The sequence below is a fragment of the Columba livia genome, chromosome 3, assembly GCF_036013475.1.
Source record: "Columba livia isolate bColLiv1 breed racing homer chromosome 3, bColLiv1.pat.W.v2, whole genome shotgun sequence".
Lineage (NCBI taxonomy): Eukaryota > Metazoa > Chordata > Aves > Columbiformes > Columbidae > Columba > Columba livia.
Genome location: NC_088604.1, coordinates 120,589,829 through 120,615,728, shown reverse-complemented (window position 1 = coordinate 120,615,728; position 25,900 = coordinate 120,589,829). Strand labels below are relative to the sequence as shown.

The following is a 25,900-nucleotide window of genomic DNA, read 5'->3' as shown; positions in this document are numbered from 1 at the left end:
CCCTGGTGAACACACTGCGTGTTGCTCAGTGCGTCCAGACTCGGAGCCAGCAGGGATGAGCTGAATATATGTAATATTTTGACATTACATATTTATCACCGGTTTTTCCCTTTTCATTGTGGAGGTGTACAAACAAGTAAGAGCGGAGATGTTTCAAACGTTCTGTGCTAAGTCTGTGCTAAGAAGTACCATTGATGCTTCCCTACCTTTCTGGTTTTGTGTTTTCCTCCTTGATAGCCGTGTTTCAGTGCTCCTGCCCCAGGCAGGATGGTTCCCTACGGCAGCACCAGGATGGCACCACACAGCGTTAGTGTAGCCTCCACTCCTGTTGTTCCCACACTGAATTTGCCCCTCATTTTTCACAGTTCCCAGAGTTTTCATGTGAATCCACAGCTTTGCACTAGATTATAGCATAACACTGTTCAGATTTAGTGAAGGCTGTGAGTTTTCTTGACATCATAAGCGATCACCTGGGCACACCTACATTCCACCTCTTCTAAATGCCGTGCAGTGATGGGTGTAAGGAAACTCTGTTGTTCAACTTGATGATGATTGTGGAGTGTTTAAAGCAGATTTTCCAGCCTCGTCCCCCTGGGTTGTGAAGCTGGGGCGAGTTGTGGGGCTCCGTGTGGGGCTCCACCTGGGCAGGGTCACCTTGCAGGAGATTCCAGCTCCCCTTTGCCTGGAGGGGCTGCAGTGGAGCAGCGTGAGGCAGAAGACGCTGCTGCAGTGAATCGAGCCCGGCTGCTGTCAAATGAAGCCCTGAAGTCTTGTGCATGATAATCAAGAAGTTGAGCATACTCAGTCCTTGCACTGGTGAGGATGTCAGCAAAATGCTTTAGCAAGTTCTGTTTCCTTTATTTCCAGTAAGTTCTTATTCTTGTTAGTTTGCCCAGTCCTGGAATGATAAGGGAGAGATAGTATCAGCTGTTGCTCTCACATCAGAGCTAGGAGCGGAGTTCTGGCTCTCATGGCCACTTGTGCAGTAGGAAGGGATGGTGTTGTGGGGCTGGAGTAACTCTCTGCCAGTGAGGACAGGACCCCAAAACCTGTTTGTGGAAAATGCATCGTGCAGGGTGCATCAGCGGAGAAAATTTGTCCTGCTCAGTTGAGGAATTAAATGAAAAGCAAACCAAGTAAGTTGCAGTTACTAACCAAGGCTGTCACCTGTGCTGCATTAGTGTGGCTGGATCCTGGGGATTGGTTTGGTGGGAAGAGGTTAACACGAGGCAGGAATTTGGAAGTGGATCCCTGCGGCTGTGTCACCGTCCTCGGCAAAGAGGAGTGTCAGTGCCGCAGGGCAGCCCTCGCCAGCCCGGAGAGGAGAGGCGGCTGTTCTGTCAGCCCGGCTTCCCCCGCTTCACAGGACCGCGTGCTGCTTAGTAACATTGCTGGCGTTTCATAGCGCCGTGACTTTATCAGCTCCCGCAGCGTAATTGCGGAGTTGGGTCTCAGCTCTAAGGCTGTGCCCTAGGTGTGAAATTTCCAGGGGTAATTCCAAATGTAAAATCCTGGGGGATGGGCTGAGCTAGATGTGTGCTCCTGATAAATCCCCAGCTTTCAAAGGAGCTCTGGTGGGTGGGACTTCTCCAGTTTGTTTATTTTTTTCATGTCGCATTTCGGATTAGAAACTGTTCATGTTTAGTGGGAGCCTGGTGTGTCTTTGCCTGACTGGAAGTGCTTTGAGCCGTGTTAGAAATACAGCGTGTTTCAAAAAGATGGACCCAATTTCAGAGCATAGTGATTTCAAATGGAGTCTATCTTTTTGAAACACCGTGTAGTATGGTTTGAAAAACTTGACCTGTAATGCAGTGGCCAGTGGCAGAAGCCTGTAGGAGAGGTGAGCTGTCTCTCCCGTCAGAGGTGTTTAGGCTGGCTTTAGATCAACTCTAAACTCTGTTTCATGGGGATGAAAGACTGGCTGTGGCTACACAGCACTGCATGCACCAGGAAACAAAATGCGAGAGTATCTTGGGTGTCTGGGGCAGACCCCTTGCCCTGATATCGGGAGAGCTCCTCGGCTCTGCAATCCTTTGATCTGCAATGACTCGAGCAGGTTTGGTCCGAGTTCCAGTTTGGCATACAAAGGGACACGCAGTTTCTATTTTCAAGTGGCCACTGATAATCAGCTTCGATAATAGGGGGGTCCGTATGCATAGATGGGGAGATCTGCTCTACCCAGGAGCCTCTGAAGTGCTGTGGGTGCCCTTTGAAAAGCCATTTTGCACACCTGCCTTCCTCCTTGCAAGATTTACCTTCTGAAGGATTTGGGTCTCTTGCGAGCAGTGACCTGCATAGCCATGGGCGGTGATTAGTGAACTGAAGGGCATCCTACTTTGTCTACCAAATTGGTCCCTGGCATTTCTTGTCATGGTAATTTCTGTTAAAGGTAATATGCGGGAAGCCTGAATTTCATTCCAGATGAAATGTGCCTGCTTTACATGGATTGATTTTGTTTTCCACCCTCTCAGATCCACTGAAGTTGCAAATATATTCACATTCCTGTGACAGTTTTTGCTTGATTTTCTGCTGTGTGCAGCTGCTCCAAAGCCCGTGTGTGTCACAGTCTCTGCTTTCGCTGGGCACGAGCACAAGCTCTGTCAGATTTGCACAGAGTCTTAAGCGATCTCAAACGCAGTGTTTTGAATATACATTTCTCCACACTTTCACATTTTTTACCTAGATGACGTGTAGCAAAGCTGAGGAAGAGGGTTTTGCAGAAAGTTCTGGAATAGTTTTGTCTATGAATGATAAACTTCAAAACCACCCAGGAACCTAAAAAAAAAAGCATTCGAACCTTTCACTCCCATTCTCTCCCAATCCTGATATTAAAAAACCCAGGAAACTAAATCTGAGAATTTGAGGAAAACTTACAGAAAGTTCTTGTGACAGACGGACTTTCTTTCCAAACGATGGGTGAGAAGTAAAGGCTGATGGTTTGTATTTTCCCTGCTTTAAAGGGCTATTGAGGACAGTATGGCAACTCCATCTTCACTGCTAGAGAAACTCTTACCATGGCTCAGGATTCAGTGAGGACTGAGAAATCTCTCACTCTTGGAGAAATAAACCAGATTTTGGTAATCCCACAGCTACTGAACACAACGTTTTCTCCCAAATTCCTGCTTTCTTTTTCAAGAAGTTCAGAAATGTTTTTAATGTCTTCAGAATTTCCAGAAACTTACCTTTTCTGGTTCTGGGCTTTGGTACTTCTGAAGAGAACAGGGTAAGGTGTTTCTGCTGATATGGCCAGTGTTGGTACAGTTGAAAAAGTAAACGTTTAAATTGGATTTGGCTCCTCACTGAAATAACTGTGAAATTCACAACTCTGAGCTATTGCCTCAGGTTTTTTGTAGTCTGTTCAGTTTCTGGTTACATTATGTTTGTAATATTTGGGTTTGTTTAACTGTGTGTATAAGAAACCTAATTTTAAAACAAACAGATGTCTAGGCTCTGGAGCGTAGTTTTATTTCAGAAAGGGCAATCCTGGTGCACATTTTGTGGCTCTGAAATAGTGAAGTAAACAAAGCTTGTAAGCAGATATTTTCAGGTGGGACAGTCAGGGTTTTGAATACCCTGGGGGTGATTTGTCGCCAGAGTTGGAGCAGTGACATGATTTGGGTGATGTCCTTAACCGGTGCGAGTTCCCCGCACGTGGAGGTGCGGCCGTTTGTGCTGGTGTGGGAGCTGGCCCTTTCTGTCCTGCATTGGGTGTCTCCAATAAGCTCCGTGTCACAGCCCATCCCAGCGTTTCGTGGGCATCTCGCAGCCGCATAGGAGTACGGGCTCCTCTTCCAAATATTTTTCCTATCCAAGAGCCCTATTCAAAGTGATTGTGGGTTTTGCCATTAACTTCTGTGGAAAGTGGGGCAATAAACAAAGGCTACGGACAGAGATGAAAGTGGTGATAAAAAGCCAGAACAATGGTTGGCTTTCATTCCCTGGGTCTTTCTCAATCTGTTTTGTGATTTCCTCTGTTTTCTTCTTCATTTCTTTTGTTTCTGTTTTCTGGTGATTGCATGCTTTGACCATTAAAGTGCACAAAATGCTACCTAAACTAATTAAACATGGAGAAGAAAATCAACGTAGAGATTTGCAATGTGAAAATCGCCCTTTCCCGTTCCCTGTACTGAACTCCTGTGCTATCCCAGCGCGGGCTGTGTTGCTTGCTAGGTGCACCCCTTCTGCTCCCACTCTGAATTTTGTGGAAGAATTCATTGAAAGAGTATTTGATTACTAACAGCTCTCAAGGGCTTTTTGTTGAAGCTGAATTGAGAAGTGTTAAGTATCAGCTATTAAGCAGCAAGATATGACAACGGCATATTTTTTCCCTATGTGAAAATGAGTTTATAAAATTAGACAGGTTTGGGAAAACTGTTATGCCAAAAATTGGGAGCTAGTCTCTGTTAACTTGGAAAACTGTGGCGAAGGAGATAAATAATAAAATAAATAAGGTGGTTTAGCATCCACTTTGCTCTTCCCACGAGAAATCAAATCTGGAATTTCGTTTGGAAATTAATATCTGGCAGGTAATGGTGCTTTTCCCAGTGTCATCATCCAAGCGAAGTGACGTAGTGACTCCAAAGATGAGAGTTGTTTAATAAGCATTAGGTGAACATCTTCCCTCCCAGCTCCGAATTAACCCTTTTGGAGTAAAGGGTCATTTGAGGAGTAAGGAGCTGGTGGATTAGTGTGCCTTCAGCAGCCGTGCGGTTCGGTACAAGGCGGCAGCAGTGGCCTGGCGTGCACATAACGTGCTGGGAGGAGGGACCTACTCTTAACTTGGAACGCGTCATTTCATTCACATACTGCAGTTAGCACCCAAATGTAATTCTGGCCCTGCTCTTGTCGGTGATAGCCTGAATGTTACTAAAGAGGGCATGTGAACCTAAAATTAATTGCTGCTCCTAAAAATACATATAGCCGAATCCTTGCATTTCTTTCGGAGGATGAAGGTCAAGAGGGACAGTGACCACTTTGCCGCGGAGTCTGAGGTGGCGGTGGCCAGAGAGCCCACGTTAGCACAAAGGACGTTGTGCACTTGCTGCTGGAACCAGGGCGTCCCGCGCTGAGAGTCTCCTTTGTTGCTGGAGAACTGCTGCAGCCAAACCACCAGGAACCGGCCGGGGAGCCGCGCTGAATGCCCCTCTGTTCACCGAGAACGGAGCTGAAAGAAAAAGGCCCTTGAGTGGTGGAGGGCAGGACAGTGGAGCAGACACGCGGGCCGTCGCTGTGCCGCAGTCTAGGGGCTTTACAAAGGCCTTGTGAAAGATCTGTCATTACCGAGTGGCCTTTGCATGAGATAACTGGGAATGCTGAGAATTCCGTGTGCAATCAAGTGTGGTTTGTTCGTAAAAATATGAGCTGGAGCTCCTGAAAGCACAGGTCCAGTTACACAGACACAACACCTGATGGGTGGTTTCCTATTGGATGTGTAATCGGTAAAATGTACAATCCTGCGCTGTTTTTAGTAAAACTGTATTAAAGGTTTTTGGCGGGGCGGGAGGAACAGGAGATCATAAATATGATTTCTCATTTGCAGCATTTGAATACTGGCTACGTTAGCAAACAGAGCAAGTATCATTCCAAATGGCATCGCACAGGAATCGTATTTGTTATCCCTTGCAGAGAATGCCTTGAATATTGTCAAAATGGCCAGGCGTGTGTTTCCAAGGATCGCTTTTGGTTTGGCGTTGGTTGCTTTAAGTTTTCTTGTCTGTTTTACTTCTATCAGAACTAAGTTTTCAGGTAAAGTAGCTGGAGAATTACAGACCGAAGAGAGAGTGAGGAAGGTGTGGTGGCAGGGTACAAAAGTGATCTGCATTGGCACAGCACTCTAATCACAAGCAAGGGGTGACTTTATGCCTGCAAAGATTAAACTAAACAATGTGTTGTTACAATGAGCTTTAAGAGTTTATCGGAACAAAATAAATGCCGGCTGCCCAGATTTTTCTTGGAAAAAAACCCCATGGTTTAATAAAGATACCTAAACTTAACGTAATGGCTTGGCAAACCCTTCAGAAAGTCGGCCAATGTGCAGAGAACTCCCTTCTCAGATAATCTAAAGCAAGGCAGCCCCGTTACAGGCAGTGGAACTGCACAAGTGTATGGTGCTGAGGGCCTCGCTCCTGCGGGTTTGTCTCTCAAATCCAGACCAGCTCCTTCATTCTTCTCAAACAACACCTTCTCTTTGGTTTCAGCTTCTTCACACTGACACCGTGTGTTGGGTTCAGCCATCCCCTTCCAAACAAACCCAAAGTCCAGTTCTTGGGGTTTGCTTTGTCCAGGCAGTGTTTCCAGTTGCTGAAAATATGATTATGATTTGTTTCCAGGAAAAAAGGAAAGCGAGAACATGGCTGTCTCCTGCAGTCAGCTAACTGTCGTTTGCTTTGGGTGATAATTCTGCATCTAGTTTGGTATCTTTCCACGGTCATTTCCAGGGAAACTAGGCTTACTCTGGTAGTGCAATGGCTGTGTTTTCAGGGCGTGTTCCTCCTTTGCAGATTGTCTGGCAGTATAATGGAAGGGGCTGTTCTGAAGTTGTGGATGTGACCGTACTTTCATTGCAATTTACCATGAGTAATACCTGTTACGGAACGGCAATTAAGTAAGGCTCTGAATAAACAGGGGAGGTGTCTAGAAACATCAGATGTCGGTTCTTTTCTGAACTTCTGACCTTGCTGTTATTCTCATGCCTACCCTACCTTTAAATGCTCAGTGTCTCATGTTTAAATAAAAGTAATTCTCGAGACAGCAGCGTGCGCACCCTCTTCACCCTGTGCTGTGCCCCCCGTGCTGGGGCTGCTGGGCAAAGTCTGACTGGATCCAGGCTCTAATCTTGAGCCCAAGGGAGAAGGGAGAGCTATTGCGGACTATTTTAGCTGTGGCTGTGGAACTCTTTGCTCTCTCCGAGGTGAACTGCACCCCATTCCCTCTCGGTGTCTTCACGGGCTCCGCTCACCCTGTGGGGTGTGAGTTGTGTTTCATCCTGGTGGCCTCACCTCACAGGAAGGTATTTCGCTTCTGCTCAAGGAAGTTGTTGTAGAAAATTGGTGATGCCTGCGGACAATTTCCTGACTGTTCCCCAGGTGACATCGTGGCCTTTGTCACTTCTGCGGCTGTGCTGATGTCTGGCAGCCTCTGATAGCAGATGATGTGCTGGTTGCGTCTGGACGGGATTGCTCAAAGCTGCTGCCTGAGTCCTTACAGAATGAGTTCACAGAATGAGACATGGAAGTTAAGGCACATTTTGTCCATAAACCTGCTGCTGCTCACATATCACTAAATCCTTCTCTACCTCTCCACCAAATAAATGTCTTGATAATGATGCCTGATAAGGTGTGTTATAAAATCCCGTGATATAAATCCAGGTTTACTGGAACATTTAGTGACATTTGCCAGCAGGTTGATGCTGATGATGCTCTGTGCCACTTGAAAGAAGCTTATGTGTCCTCTGTGCCGGGAGCTAGTGGTGTTCCAGCCGCTTTCTCGCTGCACATACTTTTTTTCTGAATAAAATCAGCCACCAGTTGTCCTGGAGAACAGACAACACCTAGGGACACCTAATATGTCGAGTGTTTAGCTGTGCCGTGTGTCCCGGCAGCGATGGAGCGTGGTTCTGCACCGGCTCCAGGACAGCTGCTCTCTCTAGGCTGGGTTGGCAAAGCTGGGCCCAGCACCTGCTGCTTGTAGCAACACAGAATAAAGCAGCAGCTGAAAAGGGCTTTTCCCAGTTTTTCCAGAAGGGCTCAGATGGCGGGCCGGGTGGGGTGATCTCCGCAGGGTCGGTGGGATGGCGGGGCTGTCCTGCACCTCTCCAGCCCGCTCCAGCCGTTTACAAGCATACGTGTGTCAGTTCACCGACAGCCAAACACCTCTTGTTTGCTGTGGTCCCTAAGTCAGCTCTGCCTTCTGCTTCAGCTCCTCTCGCCAAGTTTAGAAATGTTTCCCGGGCACCAGCTGCAGGTCACTGTGGCTTCAGGAGTGCACGTAATCTGTGGAAGATGCCATAAATACATTTTCATGCCTGTGCACACGGGTATATCTTTGTAATTTGGCTATGAAGTGTGTAAGATGGGCATAGGCACACAAACAGCCCTAGCGCAAAGAGCTTGTTCATGTACGTAAGGCAAATGTACTATAGTTTTGTGCTTATCCAGTACCTGAATTATTTTTAATAGCATTAGTATTACATTAACAGACAATGAGGAGCATTAATCAGACACTCAGTTTTCAGAAGTTCTTGTGCCCTGCGTTTCCTTTATTATTTGCCGTATTTCGTAGTCTGTTATTTTTGTTTTTTAAACAACAATGTTATTTCCCATTTTCAGGGAGGGAAAGGCTCAGAATACAGAGCTCACGTGCACTGTGATTGAGGCATCAGTGAAATGACTTTGGTCAGGAGTGTTTGGTGCTTCTTATATGGATCACGCGGAGCTGCTGATGTTTGGCACCAAATTTCTCAGTGTGCTGAAAATTAAAGTAGGTGCGGGTGAATTCTGGGGAGCCCTGCTGGGTAACGTCAGCAGGAGCAGGAGCCGCAGCTTCGGGCCCGCGCAGAGCTCTGCAGTTGGCGTAGTCAGTGCCTTGCACAATCTGTACAACTCCCAAGTCTGCTTTTAAGACTAGAAAAACAAGTGGTGTTTCTGGATGCAGATACACATCGAAGCTGTTCAAAGTATAATTTTACCCAGCTAACTCCCTCAAATTTGCATCACCTTTTAAATCTCAGAGAGATCTTTGAAAGTTATTACACGGGCAGGAAATACTGTGCTGAAAAAGTATGTTTTTTCCCCTACTCTTGCATAACTCCAAAGACTAAAATGATTTTGCTTAAACATGCTGCATTGTCCCACAAAAGCAGATCAGCAAATGACCTTTGGATTGGAATCAAACAGGCCAGCAGGAAAATTTTGAGGTGAGGAATTAGAATGTATATGCAACTTGTCTGGACCTCAGGAGTCCCGAGAAAGCAGGTATGACATGAAAAGATTTATTATGTTGTTGTTGTTTAAATTACCACATGGATTTATTTGAAAAAGAACTTTAATATACAGAGTGACTGATTGGAATGTATGTGTTAAAGTTGACAGAGTGGTTCAGTTTTCTGGAGCTTTTGTTCGTCAAGCTCCCGGGTGAAGGCATCGGTTGTGCACATCTCAGAAGACAGCAACTCCAGGCCTTGAGCTGGAGCTCTGCATGATGGGCTTGCAGATTAGAGCCAGAGAAGATTAGGGCTTTTTCCTCTAATGCTTCTTATTGGCAGTTTGTTTCAAATCTCATTAAAATTCATTCATTTTTAAAACTCCCTTCTTCCGAATAACTTTATGTTATAAATACCACAGTTCCGTCAGTTATAAAAGTAATTTTTATCATAATCTACAATGTTTTTACGGCTTTTATCCATTCAGCTTTCACGTTTGGGATGTAGCTGGGCCTGACCTGCCTTACCTGTGGTATCAGGGCTTTTGTTGGGCAGCCTGTGAGCGCGGCACAGCGTGACTGACTCTACAGTGCAGCGACAGCAGTCAGGTATTGCGTGACCATGGAAACTGCGTGAGCTAAACACATTGTTCAGTGAGGCTATGGAATCAGCTATTATTAATTCCTGATCGGCGCAGTGGTTGGTTAAGTGCATGTTCTTCCATTTAAAATAGTTACATGATAATGAAAATTACAATTTAACAGCAATTAATTATAATTATAACATCTCTTAGCACTGAGATTTAATATTTTGAAAGGATTAAATCCAGTCATCATAGATTTATTTATTTCTATTCATGCTTTTCAGTCATTAAAGTGAAATTAGGTTTAAACACGAAACCAACAAAGGTTTGGCATTTCTTTCATCTACTCTCCTGTCTGACTGCGATGAGGTTTGTAAAGCAGCACGGTCAAAACACACCACAGTTTGGAGCGTTCTCTCGTGCAGTGTCTCAGCTGCTGCCTCAGCTGAAAGCAAAGACCCCAGAGCCCTCGAGCAGCCCTCAGTGGGATTGCACAGGAATACCGGCACTTCAGTCCTGTGGCCTGTTTCAGCTTCCTAAAACAGTGCGCAGCGTGTTTTTTAAAGGAAATTGCAAAGACCCCGCAAGATTGTGCGTACTCGAAATAGCGCGGTGACCTCAGGTTTGCATTGTTCTGCTGTGGGAATGTCGCCGTCAGTGTCCTGGGACGGGCCCATGCTTTTTCCATGCTGTTTCACATTGAGTCATTTGTCTCTTACGCAAAGGGAAAAAATGGCAACGAGTGTAAACCACCAGCACCAGATCAGCCAAAAGGCATTTCTGTCCCTTTCTGTTAATGCCAACAGCACCGAGGTCCTTTTTGTGCTGTTTTTGAAAGGAAGGCCATTTGAACTCTGTACTGAATGCTCCTTGGGCCGTGAAGTTATTCCTTTATTCAACTGTTCTTGTGCTACTTTGCTACAAAAGTGATTTTGTAACATCTTTCTCCAAATACAGTTTGGGGGTCAAGCCTTGGTCCTCTTGAACATTTTTCTCATGATGAACCTCAATAATGTGAGTGGTTCTATTGAAGATGATGGTGTTTAGAGCCAAAGATGAGTGTGGGTGTGTTTCCCAGAGCAGCACCCAGGAGTGTTCAATAACTTCAGTCATCCACTAGGAAGGTTGCGTTTCTGTTGCTGCTTTGCATTTCATACAGAAGAACAAGAAATCAGCTGGTATCCCTGAGTACCTGAAAAACCGCTGCCTGGTTATTGTTTCTGGAATGGGCTGTGTGGCAGGGTGTTCTCCGTTCTCATGGTGCACGAGATCTTTACACCATTTTACCTTCAGTTTTCCTGGAGTTAAACAAGCAGTTCACGTAGCTCGCACCAGTGGAGGGACAGCTGAGCACATATTCTCTCTAAATCTGCTTAAATATGTCATTTTCGTCTTCTGAGTTCTTGCACCAGTTTAATCAGTTAAAGCCTGATGACTTTTATGTTTTGTTTATCCCCTGTGGGAGTCTTTACGGAAAATTTTTGCAGATGAACATAATCATTCTACATGAATCCAAAGCTGGCTTTCGGGAGGTTTATTTTTGTACTGCTGACACCAAAATGCCATAAACTGGGTAAAAATAAAGACAATGAAGGGACCTGCCCTTCCACAGCCTGTAATGCTCGGCTGGCTACCGGACATTGTTCTGTGCATCATTTCATTGTGTGAGCGAGGCTTAGCGACATCAAAGACAGAAAGCAGCAGAATTGGGTTTTCCACATGCCGCATTATGTAGCTTTCCCTTTTTTCTTTTCATTTTCAGCAGTGAAAGTAGTCACATGCCGTAATGTTTAGTGGAGAAGAGGAGATGTTTAATAGGATTTAGAAGCTGACCAGTGCTTCCTAGTAGAAGAGAATGGATTGCTGAACACACCCCTGACTTGGGAACAATGGTGTCTGTGGAGCAGAGTCAGGAAAGCAGCAAGGATTTTGCTCCTAATGAAAATCAGCAACTAAGCACAGCAGGAATGAAATCACCTCGTTGCTTTGACATCTTTCACATTCGCATTCAAGTTCTTGTCTAAGTCATGTTCGAGCATGTAAAAGCTTGGGTGTAATCTCACCAGTTTTGGTGGAGAAGTCACAGCACGGATTACTTTGTGCCATAAAATAACCATAACAAATACATCCTCCTTGCATCAAAACCATCAGCTGCAGTCATTCCTCCCTGTTGAATCGTTCACGATGAAGGAGCTGCTTTATTTTAAAGTTCACCTGTTGTTTCTACGCACGGGCCCCTGTGTTTTCTGTACAAGATGGGTGTAAGTTTGACTCTACAGGTTTCACTCCAGGTCGTTGCTTGCCTCTGCACCTGTGTGTTACGCACTTCTGGCTTCTACATTAAATCTATTTCTTTTCGTTTTCACCAACCCCTCTTTTCAGCCCTGACCCATGATCTGCTGCTGGAGAAAAGCAGCATCCGCTGTTAGTTTTATTGCCTTGCTACTAAAGGGGAGATAGTCACAGGACACCTGTGTGTTCAGAGAAACTAGTTCCATTTCCTTTCACTCTGGGCCTCCCCCAACTGGGTGATCCTCCCTCCTTCCATCATTTTCTTCTCTGTTGAACGATTCCAGTGGATTTTAATTCAGACTCACTGTGCGTGCTTGTGCGTTGTTCTCTCTGGGCTTCTCATCAGCACAGGTATTGATACGGCATGTACGGGCACCATGTGAAAAGGCCGTGGTTTCGTGAGTGTTTTTCCAAGCAGAAGTTTCTCTCCTCAGCTGCTCCGGCACAGATACACAGAGGTGCTTTTTCCCCTCTCTATTAGAATTCTGTCATGTTCAGTATCGGTCTCCTGTTGCTGTAACAAACCGTGAAGATTATCATAGTACACGGATTCATGTTGTTACCTGATAAAATCTTGTTTGATCCCCACACTCTGGTCCCAGCAGCTGACCTGCCGTTCTCTCAGGCACCTTTCTCTATTGAAAAACTTCCAAGCACGGCTGGAATTTGTGAAACTCTGAATATTGCTGTCTGTTGAACTCCATATCCTCGCATCTGTGAGAAAACACAGAGTGATATCCTGCACCCTGAAAAACCTGCAGTACTGGGGATGTTGTGCCGTGAAGGGAAGCTCGGTGTCTGTGGGCACGGTCCCCAGGGTGATGACGTGGGGGGAAATGGGATCTCAGCACCTGTGCTGTGCCTGGAGCAGCGCTCAGCCCGTCTGCTCAGGCTGGTCAGCACCACCCTGCGTAGAGTGCACACCGGCTGTGCTTGTTGCCATAGTGGAAAAAACCAATCATTTTAAGCTGGAAAAATTACCTTCACATGGTAATTAAAAAAGGCATAAACCTGCAGGAGGCAGAAGTTTTGGAGTTGGGGGTTAAAACTCATGTTTAATTTGCCTTGCCCAAGGTAAGACAGGGATCCCCAGGCATGGGTGATACACAGAGCTGGCAGGACGTGGGTGCTCGAGTGCTGGGCTGTGCCAGGGCAGCAGTGCTGGGCACTCACCGCTCCTTTCAGCTGCTCCTGTCAGCTTCCCTGTTGTGCTCTAATGTCTCTGTTTTCTTCAGGAGCATTTTGAGAGCCCCCCAGGCTGTTGATGTGAGCGGGTGCAGAGGCCTGTGCATTCCGGAGCTCTTGCACACTGCAGTTGTTCTACCTGTGCTGGGCTGGCAGCAGTGTGTGCCAAACATATTTGCCGTTCAGTTTGAAACGGATTCAAGGTCAGTTTGTTGAAAATGTGGTTTGACCGGTATGGAGGGGAGCAGCTCGTCTTGCAGCAGTTTTGAGCGCGTGGCAGCCGCACAGGTAACCTTTGCCACGGCAGCCGAGGCGCTGGGGCTGATAACGCTTTCTGGCATGTGGGAGCAGCCGCGGGGTCAGGGGGCCCGCGTTCCTCCCAGCGCGCTCCCGCAGCCCTGCATTTCAGGGCACTTATGACAAATTCTCCATCATTCCAGCAGCGCTCTGCTGGGCTGAGTGTGTGACAGAGGGAGGATGGTGTGGGTGACCCCTCCTGCTCTCGCACACGGGGATTCAGCGACTGACGCTCTGCTCTTTCAGAAAGCTGACCACGTTTTTGTCAGGATTTTTCCTCATAAATTCACAGAGGAAGGAATTACTCTTCTCAAGCAGGGAAGGGGCCGGACGCCTGCTCATGATCCCGTCCAGCCCTGGTTTATTCGCATTTCAGTGTACAAACTCTGACTTACTTACTAAACTCCCAAACAAAGTCAGTCCTTGGTTTATCTCAGTGACAGAGCTGGGGTTTGCAAGCCGCTGTATGCTAGCAGTATTGTCATGGGGATTTCCGCATAAAGGAAATTTCCTTCCCAGTGTTGCTTCAAGATAAGTCGGATTCTCTTATTATCAATACTGCCGTTGGAGCAGCTTCCGTTTCCCTGCTGTGTGTGCTTTACGTGTTGCGCATTTCTCTTTACCCTTGGGAAACAAATGTTTTCACAAGCTGTAGGACGCTTGGAGCTCCACCCATATCCTCTAGTTTTAATTAATCTTCAAAATCTGAAACTGTGCTTTTGAAAATATGAAGGACGTTTGTCAAAACGATCACATGAGATTCATAAATAGCGCTTCAGGGCCCATTGCTGCTGTTAAATCCCTTGTATCATCACTCAGGGCTGCACCTGGCCTTAGTATGTAGGTTTTTACACAGCACTGCGTGTTAAAAGAGTCATGTAGTTGAATTCTCAGAGCTTAAGTACCGCTTTTTCTGTATGTATGTTTCTTTGTCTGAAACATATAACCAAAATTCATTGTTTTTAATCCTGTGCGTGTTTTAACCTGAAACCCCAGAGCCAAAAAATACAGTTTATCAGTTTGAAAGGGTTGGTAACAGCGTTGCAAAAACCTGCAGTCATTGTGAAACAGCATGTAGAAATAATCAGGAGTGGTTTTAACACGACCAGCCCCAGCCACGCAACTTTCAAACGGGCTTGTTTTGCTTTCCCACGTCGTGGGAACACCGGGAGCCAAGTGACGTGGGGGCAAGAACGGCTGCGCCTTTCTGTCGCTGCTCACGGCAGCAGCAATGAAGTTGCTCACACGTGCAAAGGGGGGACAGCGGGCTCAGCGTGTGGAGTTAGCGCTCAAACCATCGCAGCTGCGGTCTCGGTAGAGATTTTCACACTGTTTAATCTGGTGGTGCGAGCAGGGAGGAGGACAAGGCTGCAGAGGATGGGTGGGGATCAGGTGAGAGGAGCGAATGCAAAAAGCCACCCAGGCCCTTCAACCTCTTGCCGTAAACAGGAAAGCGGGGACCACAGAAAGCGAGACAGAGGAACCAGGAGGGGCAGCAGCTGCCTTTGAACTAAATAAAGAATACACATAACGGCACTGAGCATCAGCTCCCAATGCACAGCGGGCCTGCAGCTAGACAGGGAGTGCCTGCAGGCACCCTCGCCAGTAATTCCATGTGGTTAGGGATGCTGAGGCAACCAGAAGGAAAAGGAAGCGCTGGAACTTTCTCAGGTTTTTTTCTCCTGAGTCCCCACTGCCTGGAGAATCCACTGTGACATCCTGGGCTGCGTGGGCAGCGTGCGCAGGACGGACCCGTCTTCCCCCCCTGGAAGGGCTGCTGGAGCCGCTGACCTGGCGGCTTGTGTTCAACAACAGAGATCCTAAGCTGCTATCAGTTAATACAATGGCACCAAGGTCTTTGCAGCATGACTTGGCATGTCATGTCTTCAATCTGTTCACATCTAGACTGTGACCCTTCATCTTCTTTAACTAGAGCCACTTGGACGTTCTTCTCCCACCCATAACTTTATCATGGTCCCAAATTGGGAGGATTGTTGATAACTATAACTTTTGACCAAAGATTTTGTAATGGGTGGCTTCAGGGTGATACTTGATATCATTTGGTTTTCTGTGCCCAACTCTATGTTTAGGATCCTGTCCATCCGTATTTCCCTTCAGAATGACTGTAACCACAGGGATGTCTGAATGTTTGCTTCTGTATAGAGACCACAGTGATTAAATAAACAAACTTGCCGAGCTGTTCTGGGGCTTGTTCAAGCTGGTGAAGGGAGATGTGGGAATTTCTGTTGGATTTTCTTTAAAAAGCATCAGCTATTGCAAAGTTTCTGTTCTGTGACCCATTTCAAGAACTAAAAGCATGGATTACTAGACAAGCAAATATGCAGATACAGCATTGCCAGGAATTTGCTATAAATAGTTAATAAAATACATATTTAAGGTTAGACACTATATTTAAATCATTACTTGAATAGACAACTATTTTTGCTAGTCAAATGCGTTGGGTTTTTTCTTCTTTGGTCAAAGGCTGAACAAGGGCTGTTGTTGCACCACTGGTACGGATTGCAGCACGGTTAGGAGATGGTGCAGAGATCATGTCCTGCATGTGGGCTGGTGAGAGGGATTGAGCAGCACACGGGAGGAACTGAAATCTTAGGGTGGGGTTTCTGCAAGCAGGCAAACTGAAGTCGCGCCCTGTCAGGTTCCTCCTCCTCACCACCCACCATTCTACTAGATGATTTCTTTTCTTACTATGTTTTTTCTTTCACGTGTTTTGCAACTATCTGTTCTCCTCAGCCTCAGCCTCTTTGTTATTCCCTGTCACCAGGATGAGGCGTTCGCTGCTGTCCCACTACTGAAACCCTGGGTCGTCAGATACAAACATGGTGTTGATCTGCACCGTTAGCAGCGTTTTCTGTGTTTCAGACGATGAACTCAGAGATTTTCAGAGCTGGACATGTTGCATTTTGATTTAGGATTTACCCGTCTTCATGTCCTGTTTCTGAATGTGCCAACACCTTCAAAGAGAGCGAGGGAAGGTTTAAAAATGAAATGCATCCGCTTTCATTCCCATTCTAACTGTGGGCTTAGGAGTCCAAGTTAGAGCACCTGTGTTTTCCCAGATTTGGTCTGTAGTAGTTCCCAGCTCACTGAAGTGACTTTTTGCTAACAAGGAACGGCTTCATCCAAAGCCCTTGGCGGAAGATTTTGACCACAGAGAAGCCTGATGTTTTCTGTCAGAGAGTTCTGGGCTTGGCAGGTCGCTGGTCCGGAGTTCCTGCATTAATGTGGACTGTGTGAGCCTGTGCATTAAGAGAGCGCTCGTAGCCAATGTTTTAGTGTATAAACACTTGTGAAAGACTCTGGGAAGGGCAGGTGGAAAGAACTTACTTTTCTGTGGCTGTAAGTAAATGCAAGTCTACCTCAAACACGCAGTTACGGAAAAGTTCATCTTGCCATTGTGTAAATACAGTGACAAATGTTGAATCTGCACATAAATATTGAAATGAGAAGGGAAAAACTAAATGGGAAGCTTTGGTCTCTGCTCTCTTTTGTACTCATGTTAATCCAAAGTGACTTGTGGTGTTTCAGGGGATGTGTTGTGGACTTGTGTGTGTATTCGAGAGCAGAGGTTGGCCTTTTCTCCCAGTGCGGGAGCATAGAATAACTCTTGATCAAATTACTGGACAGTTTGATGAGCTCAGACCCGTTTTATGTTGTGGCTCAACAACAGACCTCCTTACACCTTGAGAAAGATGCTTAGCTGAGCAGCAAGTAAATCTGCAATCTATAGTTCAGATTTATTCCATAGACAATGTCATCAAATGGGAAGAAGGGTGGTTTTTCAGTGCAAAGTCCCTATTTCTTCCATGATTTTGCTAAGAAGAGAAACCATATCTCTCATTTAACATTAGACATGTTTGAACATCACATTTTCACCTAGCTCCACGAACCGTGATTTACTTTGAGTAACATGGTGTTGTTTCCCAACAGATGAACGTGAGGCAGTTCAGAAGAAGACCTTCACAAAGTGGGTTAATTCCCACTTGGCACGCGTGTCATGCAGAATTACGGATTTGTACACCGACCTTCGCGATGGAAGGATGCTCATCAAACTTCTGGAAGTTCTTTCGGGAGAGAGACTTGTAAGTGCCTATTAATAATAATTGGGGGGGGGTTGGTTTGGTTTTGGGTGGTTTTTTTGTGTACTTGGATTTTCTTCTGTTCGAGGAATATCTAAAATCAGTTTAAATAAATGGAGCAAATTCTTCCTTTGGGTATGAGGAGAGTGTCCTCTTGATACAGCACAAGGGGGTGGTGGGTAAGAAAATCCTCATAGTGGAAAACGCCACTGCACGACAGGAAAAGTGGGTGTCAGGAGATGGCTGGGTATCGCTTTTTCATTCAGTTCCTTAAATGATGGCTACGCTCTTAACTACCTAATTTAAAGCAATCTTTTCAAAGAAGTATGGGTCTTTAGCTAAGTCCTGAGGCTACTTGAGGTTGCGTGTAATCGCCTGTCATCAAACACTCCTGTTAATGGGAGCTCCATGGCTTAGACTGTGGTTAATGAATTGAACATATGGGCGCAGTGCAGTGTGTGTAGAGTCGGGCAAGGGGGAGCATTCCCAGTGTGTCTGTGAGGGGAAGGAAGCTCTGACGTGCGTGGAAGCGTCCGGCAGGGATGAAGGCATTGTGTGCATGGAGGTAACTCATCTCAGTGTTTGTCAACTACTGTTTGCTCAAAACACATTTGTCTCTGGGCCAGATCGTTTACTTCAGCGAGGTATTAGGTTTGACGTGTTCGCTGGAGGTAGCAGATGTTGTTCATACAGGGATAACTGAGGCCAATGTGCCCCGTTATTTGAGGATTCCGACAGCGGCCTTGCCACCTCTGTTTAAATCTTCATGTCCGCCTGCCAAGGTTTGACTTGCGGTGTCAAGCAGCAGCGGTGCAGCGCAGAGCAGTCGTGTGGCTCTTGCTGCGTGATTCATTTCCATTTTTCACTGCAGGTTTTGCAAAATGCAAGCAGGGCTTAGGCAGCGGTTTGGGCGGGGGTGCGGGAGCCCCCGGCGGGGCTGCTGGATCCGCACTTGCATCATCGTTTGCGTGTCGCCTTGGCAGCTGCCTGCACCGCCACAAATTCCTCTGTAGCTTCCTTATCTCAGGATGGAGGACAGCAGTCTCTGTTTGAACAGTACATTCCACCACACCTTCCTCTGCAAACACCAATACAGATAACGCAATGCACTAAACCTTGAGACAGTGACACACGCCAAAAATATTCCGGGAGGGTTGGCACGTAGCATCCACTTGCTGATGTTCTCCAGCCTTTTGGAACTTATTTGAGCTGGTATTGGTTAGGTTCTGATATCTCCATGCCACCCAAGCAGCAAAAAGGCAGCACCTTACACAGAAAGCTTAAAACCAAGACGAGAAACATGAAATGGTAAGAAAGCAATAAACAAATGCAGAAACTGGCCTAGATAATTATTTTATTACGGTGCGTTTACTGATGCAGTAGAACAAACAGGAATTGTTCTCTCACTTTTGAAATGGGTTCAGATGCTGGAGCTGGAGCCAGATGCCCGTGGAACAGTCTGGGGTTGAGGATGCTGGCCAGGGGAGCAGGATGCTCTTTGCCCTGTGACACCTCCAGCCTCATTTGCACAAACCCTGCACTTTTCAAAAGCTCTTGTGATTTTTGATGGTGAAAACCCAGAGTCCTTGAAAAGTGTTGGAGAAACTCAAAATGAGAATGTCCAGTAAGGCACAAGGTCCTCTGTACCGTACAGAATTTGGACAGAAATTGGTAGCGTGCAGTAATCTCACTGACCAAAGCAGAAGAGTATCCAGCCGGTGTGAAAAGGCAGCTGTAAGTTTGCTTGCACGCACTGTTAACCAGCTTCTCCCAAACAGAAAAATAAAGCTGACAATTGTTTTCAGCACAAAATTAAGCATTTAGCTCAGTTTCTTCCATAACTATTTAAAGGATTAGTGAATTCCTTGCAGTTCTTGGATGCTCAAAGGTCACACTGTTTAAGCAGATTCTCTGTAGTAAGTTCTGCTACATTTTCTGTTGGAAAAGGGAAGATTTTTGATGTAAACCAGATTTTTCTGATAGTATGCCTGTGAAGACTGCGTTCCGTTAAATCCAGTGAGGGATGCATTCAGCATAGCCCATCAGAGGTGAGATTGTACCTCGCTGTGTCTCTGGAGGCGATGCAGGAGTGAGTGCAGCCACACTTTGGGCAAACCCGACTCGATTCCTCTTCCTCCTGCTGTAGAACGGTGGGTCGAGCTGTGGGGGCAGGAGAATGGAACTTTCTGTCTTCTCAGGGTGCCTGACATTTTTTAGGCCAGGTGGCACTGTTATTCTTGCCCATGCAGAATTTGGAAGTGCCTGCTTGGCTTTTGAAACCATTTTCTGCCACTGCAGCTTAGCAACGGCCACAGTCCCGGTCGTTCCTGTGTTTTGGGAATGTCACCCTAAAAGTTCTGCACTTGGTGCCTCTTCAGAGGGACTTTTACACCCAAAAGCTGTGGTGGGTTCCTGGAGAACCGTGCTGCCTGAAAGCTGAAGTGAAACTAAAGGCCCTGGGGCTTCGTGTGCCTGAAGAGCGTCTTTCTAGCAAGCGCGTGGTCGGTGTGACTCAGTGGCACACAGGCTGCTGTGTCCGGGGACCACAGTGTGGCTCTGCTGAGGCTCTTGCTCTCCAGTGCGGTCTGAGGCGAGGCTCTGCCTGAGCTGCTGCACGGCCAGTTAGTGACGTTCGTGCAGAAAACACGGAAATGATGTCAATTAGTAGTTTGGCTGAGTCCCTTTGGTGGCATCTCAGTGGGCACTGAACGGGCTGTTCAGCTGGAATCCCGATCTGCACAACAAAGTTGCTTTAACGTTCAGTTTTACAGGAGACTTGTACATGTTGCTCTTACATTCCTGGCTTTTTCCATTTGCACTAGGCCTTCATAAGACCGTGTTACGTTGCTGGGGCTCATTTTTTTATTATTGTGTTTACTTTCTTTTCCTGTGAAGGAATTGTCTGGAATAAATCTCTTCTGTTATTTTCATAATATTTATCCTACTTCAACTTGCCACAAAAAAGTGATGACATTTCTTTCTCAAGGAGTTTTCTTGAGTAGCTTACTGTCCAAATCTGAGCTCCTTTTTGGAGAAAGTGCATCTGTATTGACAGCTGCTCTCCGCACATTCATTACCAATTCCCCCTATCATGTATATGCCAGTTATCAGTTTGTTTCGTATCTTTATCTTTGTAGAATCTTCTTTTTAAGAAGAACTTGTACTGGGGAAAAAAAAAGTTGGGAAAATGTAACAGGTGTGGCATGAGCTTAACAAAATAATTTATCTTCCAGCTAATGAACGGATATACGAGACAGAAAAATGGAGGAAGTGAGCAGGGAAATACTTGGAAAGGCGGATGAAATTGGCGCTCAGTGTGTGGACTGGACAGTTACTATAACCAGCGCATTTTGGTTTTTAATTCCATCTACAGTAATACATGTTTTTCTTTTCCCTTTTACCCTCTAGCCCAAACCAACGAAGGGAAGGATGCGCATCCACTGCTTGGAGAATGTTGACAAAGCCCTCCAGTTCCTGAAAGAGCAAAGAGTGCACCTGGAAAACATGGGATCTCACGATATCGTGGATGGGAATCACAGGCTCACACTTGGCCTTATTTGGACTATTATCCTGAGATTCCAGGTAAAGATGTAGAGATACACACGTTTAGTTTTCCATACCTGGAAAGACGTTCTCCAGAGCTAAGGGGAGAGGAAAGATTCACCTTTGTGGTGCTGCTGTCCTGTGGGGGCAGCCAGTGGGAGTTCCCTCTGGGGAGAGTCGGGTGGTTTTATTTTTAAATGACTGATGAAGATGAAGCTCCATTCACAGAGCTGTACGCTCTTGCAAACCTGGCGGAAGTGGGTCACGGGTGGGCTCTGCCCCGATGGGTTCAGGGTCCCCACAGGAATCGTTTTAGTGTCCCACCTAAAGGCTGAGATTTCTTCTTTGCCAGCAAGTTGCACATTGGTCTTTGCCCTCCCTTAAAAAAGGCTGCAAAGACCTTTTGCAGGAAGGATAATACATAATAAATATAGGATTTATAATAAATACCATAGTAATAAATATTTAATAAATCTAACGTTCTCTTCATTTTGGTGTTGCTCAGTGTTTTGCTATTATTAAAGTGTCCGCCATGGAACTTCATGGAAGCTACAATGCTCTCTTAGAAAAGCGTTTTCTGGTGAAGTTTGAAGTGTTTTGTCAATGGCCTAAACAAAGAGTAATCGCACAGTGAAATAAGGGCAGACGAAGCTTTATTTTGACATGAATGCTCTTAAAAGAGGAAAAGCATTCACCTCCTTCCACGCTGCCTGTCATCATACATTTCCTTGGTTACTTACATTCTCATATAATTTCTTTCATCATTTCAAAAAAGGCAGAAACTGTGTTTTCTCACAGAAGTATTTCAACCTTGTATGTTAATTTTAGATCCAAGATATCAGTGTTGAAACCGAGGACAACAAGGAGAAGAAATCTGCTAAAGATGCTTTGCTTCTGTGGTGCCAGATGAAGACAGCTGGGTGAGTGTGGATTAAGTGATTATCTCTAAAGCTCTTACAGCATTTTGAGTTTTTATTGAAATAATTTTAAATGGGCAAACACATATCTCTCCTTAAGTGGATTCAATCAAGACAAGTGAATTGATGTTTACAGGTCAGAAAATTCTGAATTTGTTTACAAGTCAGAGAATTCTGAATTTACTTCATTAACGCTGTGTGATAAACATACCAATCTGATAATCCATGAATATATAGTAATATGCTGACTCTTTGTCGCCCTATCCTGAAGAAATAATGAATAACTTAAAGAATAACTTAAGACGTTTGCCACCAACTTTCCCCTCTTTCCATATATATGGAAATATTTCCGAAATGTCTTTCTCTGGCAGTAACCTTCTTGCGTAACTCAGTGCACGTTTGCAGAGCTTCAGTATGTTTCCCCTATGAAACGCGGATGTCCCTGTGCTCACTTGGGGCACTTCAGCATTATTCTAGTGGTTCTTCATCTTCTTCTTCCAGGAACTCTTAGGAAAGTGGTTTGTGAGCAGCCTGAAATTTTTGGAGACTTCCAAAATGCACGGATCACCAAACAAATCGATTTTACATCTGTGTGCCCACGCGGCACAAGGGTGGCTGTTGTCTGTGCTTTGTTTAAAGGTCAGACAGGGACACGGGGCAGTCCTCGAAGAAGGATGCCCTGGGATAGCTGATGATTTCAAGGAAAACTTAAAATATTGCTGCTCTGGTGGCACTCACAGCCATGCAAATTGCTTTTACTCTTCTCTGTTCTTCCAGCTCTTCTCTTGAATTTCATATTTTGAGTATGGGCAAATAACTCTTTGCCAGCAGCTATTGTAAATCAAAGCAGGCTTTAGACTTGCGTGGATTTGGGACCTCAAGGGCTGCAGGTTGAACAGCAAGTTATAAAATAGTAACTTCCAGTTGATTGCTTCAAAGGACACGTAGAGCTTTTGTCTGGAACGCTTGTGAATTCTGCAGGGTTTACAAGGGTCAGTGAGGTGCACTCACCTCTGGTGTTGGCCGTGGTGACAGATTGTCCATCGTGGGACGATAATGTCCCACCCCTGGGTTTGCAGTGACCGTGCCGCTCCTGCAGGCAGGTTCCAGCGAGGCAGCTGCGCCGGGGACGCCCGACTCACCGCGCTCGCTCTGCTTCTTGTTCTGGCAGGTACCCCAACGTCAACATCCACAACTTCACCACGAGCTGGAGGGACGGGATGGCTTTCAACGCACTAATACACAAGCACAGGTACGTGTGGGTAAATGTCTTTGTGCATTTTGAAAGCTGGGACTGTTGCAGGTTCTGCTGTTACCTTGCAGCTTGGTTTTTAAATGTGTGGAGAGGAAGAAATTGAAGAATTGCTGAGAGTTTTATAGCAACTCACCTTGCTTTAGAGCTTCACCGCTCTTGCAGTCACTGAGAGCTCATCTGGGCAACAGCTTCCCACATCACACTTCAAAACAGGTTTTGTTTGGTTTGAAGAGAATAAATGATACAGGATTGTTTTGGTTTGTGACTGACCAGGCTGGAAGAAGAGTTTTTGTACCTTAGTGAGTTATCAATGATAAGGTCTGGTCGCTTGGAGTTCAGGGGTGGGAGGGAGAGGCGGCACACGACAGCAGCTGGGAGGGGAAAGAGATCCCTGAGCCACGCTGGCAAAATCTGCTGCTACATGTTGGCATGGCCGGGGATGCTGCTCATTGGCAAGCTCAGGTGAAGCTATTTGGATGGTTTGCACACTCACATGGGCATCAGGAGAGGCTGCGTGGCCACGACTTTGTTCCTTCTCCAGGTCACCTCTATTCCTGGTAAACTGTGGTCCGTTTTTTGCCGTGCGCTGGGTTCTGCCGTGGCATTGCTTCATTCCTCTAAATGCACAGGGCTACGGGGGAAGTGGAACCGTGGCAGCACGAGGGACCAGGTTTTCTGAGGATTGCAGATTTTAGTTCATTTGAGGGTGGCTGCACTGTGCTTTGAGAAATCTAAAGAATTTTCCATCCTGTCTAGGCCTGATCTGATTGATTTTGACAAGCTGAAGAAATCAAATGCACACTACAATCTGCAGAATGCTTTTAACCTTGCAGAGCAACACCTTGGTCTCACTAAGCTCCTGGACCCCGAGGGTAAGAATTCCTGCAGTTTCAGCACTTTGCTGCTCTTTGTGGGCTCTTTTCTGCCACCCCTCCTTGGCGCAGGGCACAGCTCCTTGTGTTAGAGAGGCTGGATGCCGTTACCCACCTGGTGATACAGGCAGAGGGAAGGGGAGGATGAAGATGTGTCCTGCAGAGGCCTGAGCCCTGGCAGCACACGAGCCCTTAATCCCGTGTTTGTTTCCCCCATCTGACGAGGTCACGGGACTGGCTGTGTGTACATAAAATAGTTGCAGTTAGAGGCAGCCTTCCTGAGGAACACTGTCTGTGAGCTGGAGGATGAATAGTGTGGATTTCGGCAAACAGCAGCTTCTTCCACAGCCTGTCAGTGAGTTTTAGGCTGTGTTTTCATGAGAGGGCGCACGCTCATGCATACTGGAAGCCGTGCTCACAGTGCAAGGACATGAAACTTTCTTGTCACAGGGCAAACAGAGGCTTATGGCGAGTTTCTTCTTGCTTATTTTCCAGTGCCTCAAAATTGCTGCAGGAATGGAAACAATTTGTTTTCCGTCTGTATCTTTTGGAAGATTTGCCTGGACAGACATACAATTAGGTTAGAATTCCTCTCTCCAAATACTGGTGTAGCATCGAAGTTCCCAGTTGACAGTAGTTCTGTGGACTCGCACAGACACTGGAGAGGTTATTTGGCTGTGCACAAGCTGTGGCAACGCCTGGAGCCTGACTCTGCGCCCCAAAACCTCACAGTCCGCACTGAAGCAAAGAGCTAAAGCAGCACTGCTTAGTGACAGTTCAGTACTGTACACCGAGTGATTCAGAACTGAGTTTATTTCTGATGACATAATCTTAGGGGCTGAGCTACCACTGAACCCAACTCTCTGACTTTTAAACGCATCCTTGTTGCATTACAAGCTTTGTTGGTTTAGCCCATGCACCCCCAGTATGCTCAGACAACTCGTGTTTGGTTTGCAGATATCAGTGTTGATCATCCCGACGAAAAGTCAATCATCACCTACGTGGTGACGTATTACCACTACTTCTCCAAGATGAAAGCTTTAGCCGTCGAAGGAAAACGTATCGGAAAGGTTTGCAAGTTCAAATTATTATGAGTTGTTATAAAACAGTTGAAATATTTGTGATTTTTTTTTTCCTCTTGGGTGCTAGTTTTTTAAGAGTCCACTATATGGTGGTTTTTAGTTTTGCTTTGTAACGTGTTCTGAACGTTAAGCGTTCCCATGTGACTGTGAGGAGTAGTTAATTTCCAGCTGTGTTTTATTTTTGCTTGTTAATTTATCATCATTGCTGCTTTTCGTTTCTCATTCACTGCTCCTGACCCTCTGGGCCCTTTGTCTCCTCTGGAGCCCAGAGAAGTCCCTCATTTAAAAAATGTGCAGTCACTCTCCTCCCATTGGCAAAGCTGGCCCATCTCTCCAGCTGGCAGAGTGAATGGGAATGTGTTGTCAGCCTCAGCTCTGCCCCTCTGTTGCTGGGGGATCGCAGGAATTCAGGGCTGAAAACGCCAGTCCTCGTTCCTGGGGGTTCCCGGCCCCAGTGGCGCTGAGGACTGAGCGATCCTCCATAAGTCAAGCCCCGCAACGGTTTATGTTATGTTGCTGCTTGGATTTAAGTGACTGAAGAGCGCTGCCCTTGGTATTCATGTTCCGTTGTGCTGCTTGTTGCAGGTGCTTGACAATGCCATTGAAACGGAGAAAATGATCGAAAAATACGAATCACTGGCTTCTGACCTTCTGGAGTGGATCGAGCAAACCATTATCATCCTCAACAATCGCAAATTCGCCAACTCGCTGGTTGGAGTGCAACAGCAGCTGCAGGCGTTCAACACTTACCGCACAGTGGAGAAACCGCCCAAGTAATTTTCGTCTTAGCTTAAAACAACACTGGTCTTGTTTTGTTTAGTCAATCATTGATTTTTTTAAAAAAACAAACACTT

At 46.1% G+C, this 25,900-nt stretch overlaps 1 protein-coding gene across 6 annotated transcripts in view; it reads left to right on the top strand.

Annotated features, from left to right (window-relative positions):
- SPTBN1 (spectrin beta, non-erythrocytic 1) overlaps positions 1 to 25,900 on the top strand; it is a 109,560-nt gene that overhangs the window by 45,599 nt on the left and 38,061 nt on the right. For all 6 annotated transcript variants that reach the window (XM_065059928.1, XM_065059924.1, XM_065059925.1 and 3 more), the window contains 7 exons: positions 17,229 to 17,380; positions 20,786 to 20,959; positions 21,749 to 21,840; positions 23,009 to 23,089; positions 23,849 to 23,964; positions 24,922 to 25,034; positions 25,632 to 25,819. In XM_065059928.1, coding sequence (XP_064916000.1) covers positions 17,229 to 17,380; positions 20,786 to 20,959; positions 21,749 to 21,840; positions 23,009 to 23,089; positions 23,849 to 23,964; positions 24,922 to 25,034; positions 25,632 to 25,819 — 916 coding nt within the window. The remainder of the gene's footprint in view (positions 1 to 17,228; positions 17,381 to 20,785; positions 20,960 to 21,748; positions 21,841 to 23,008; positions 23,090 to 23,848; positions 23,965 to 24,921; positions 25,035 to 25,631; positions 25,820 to 25,900) is intronic.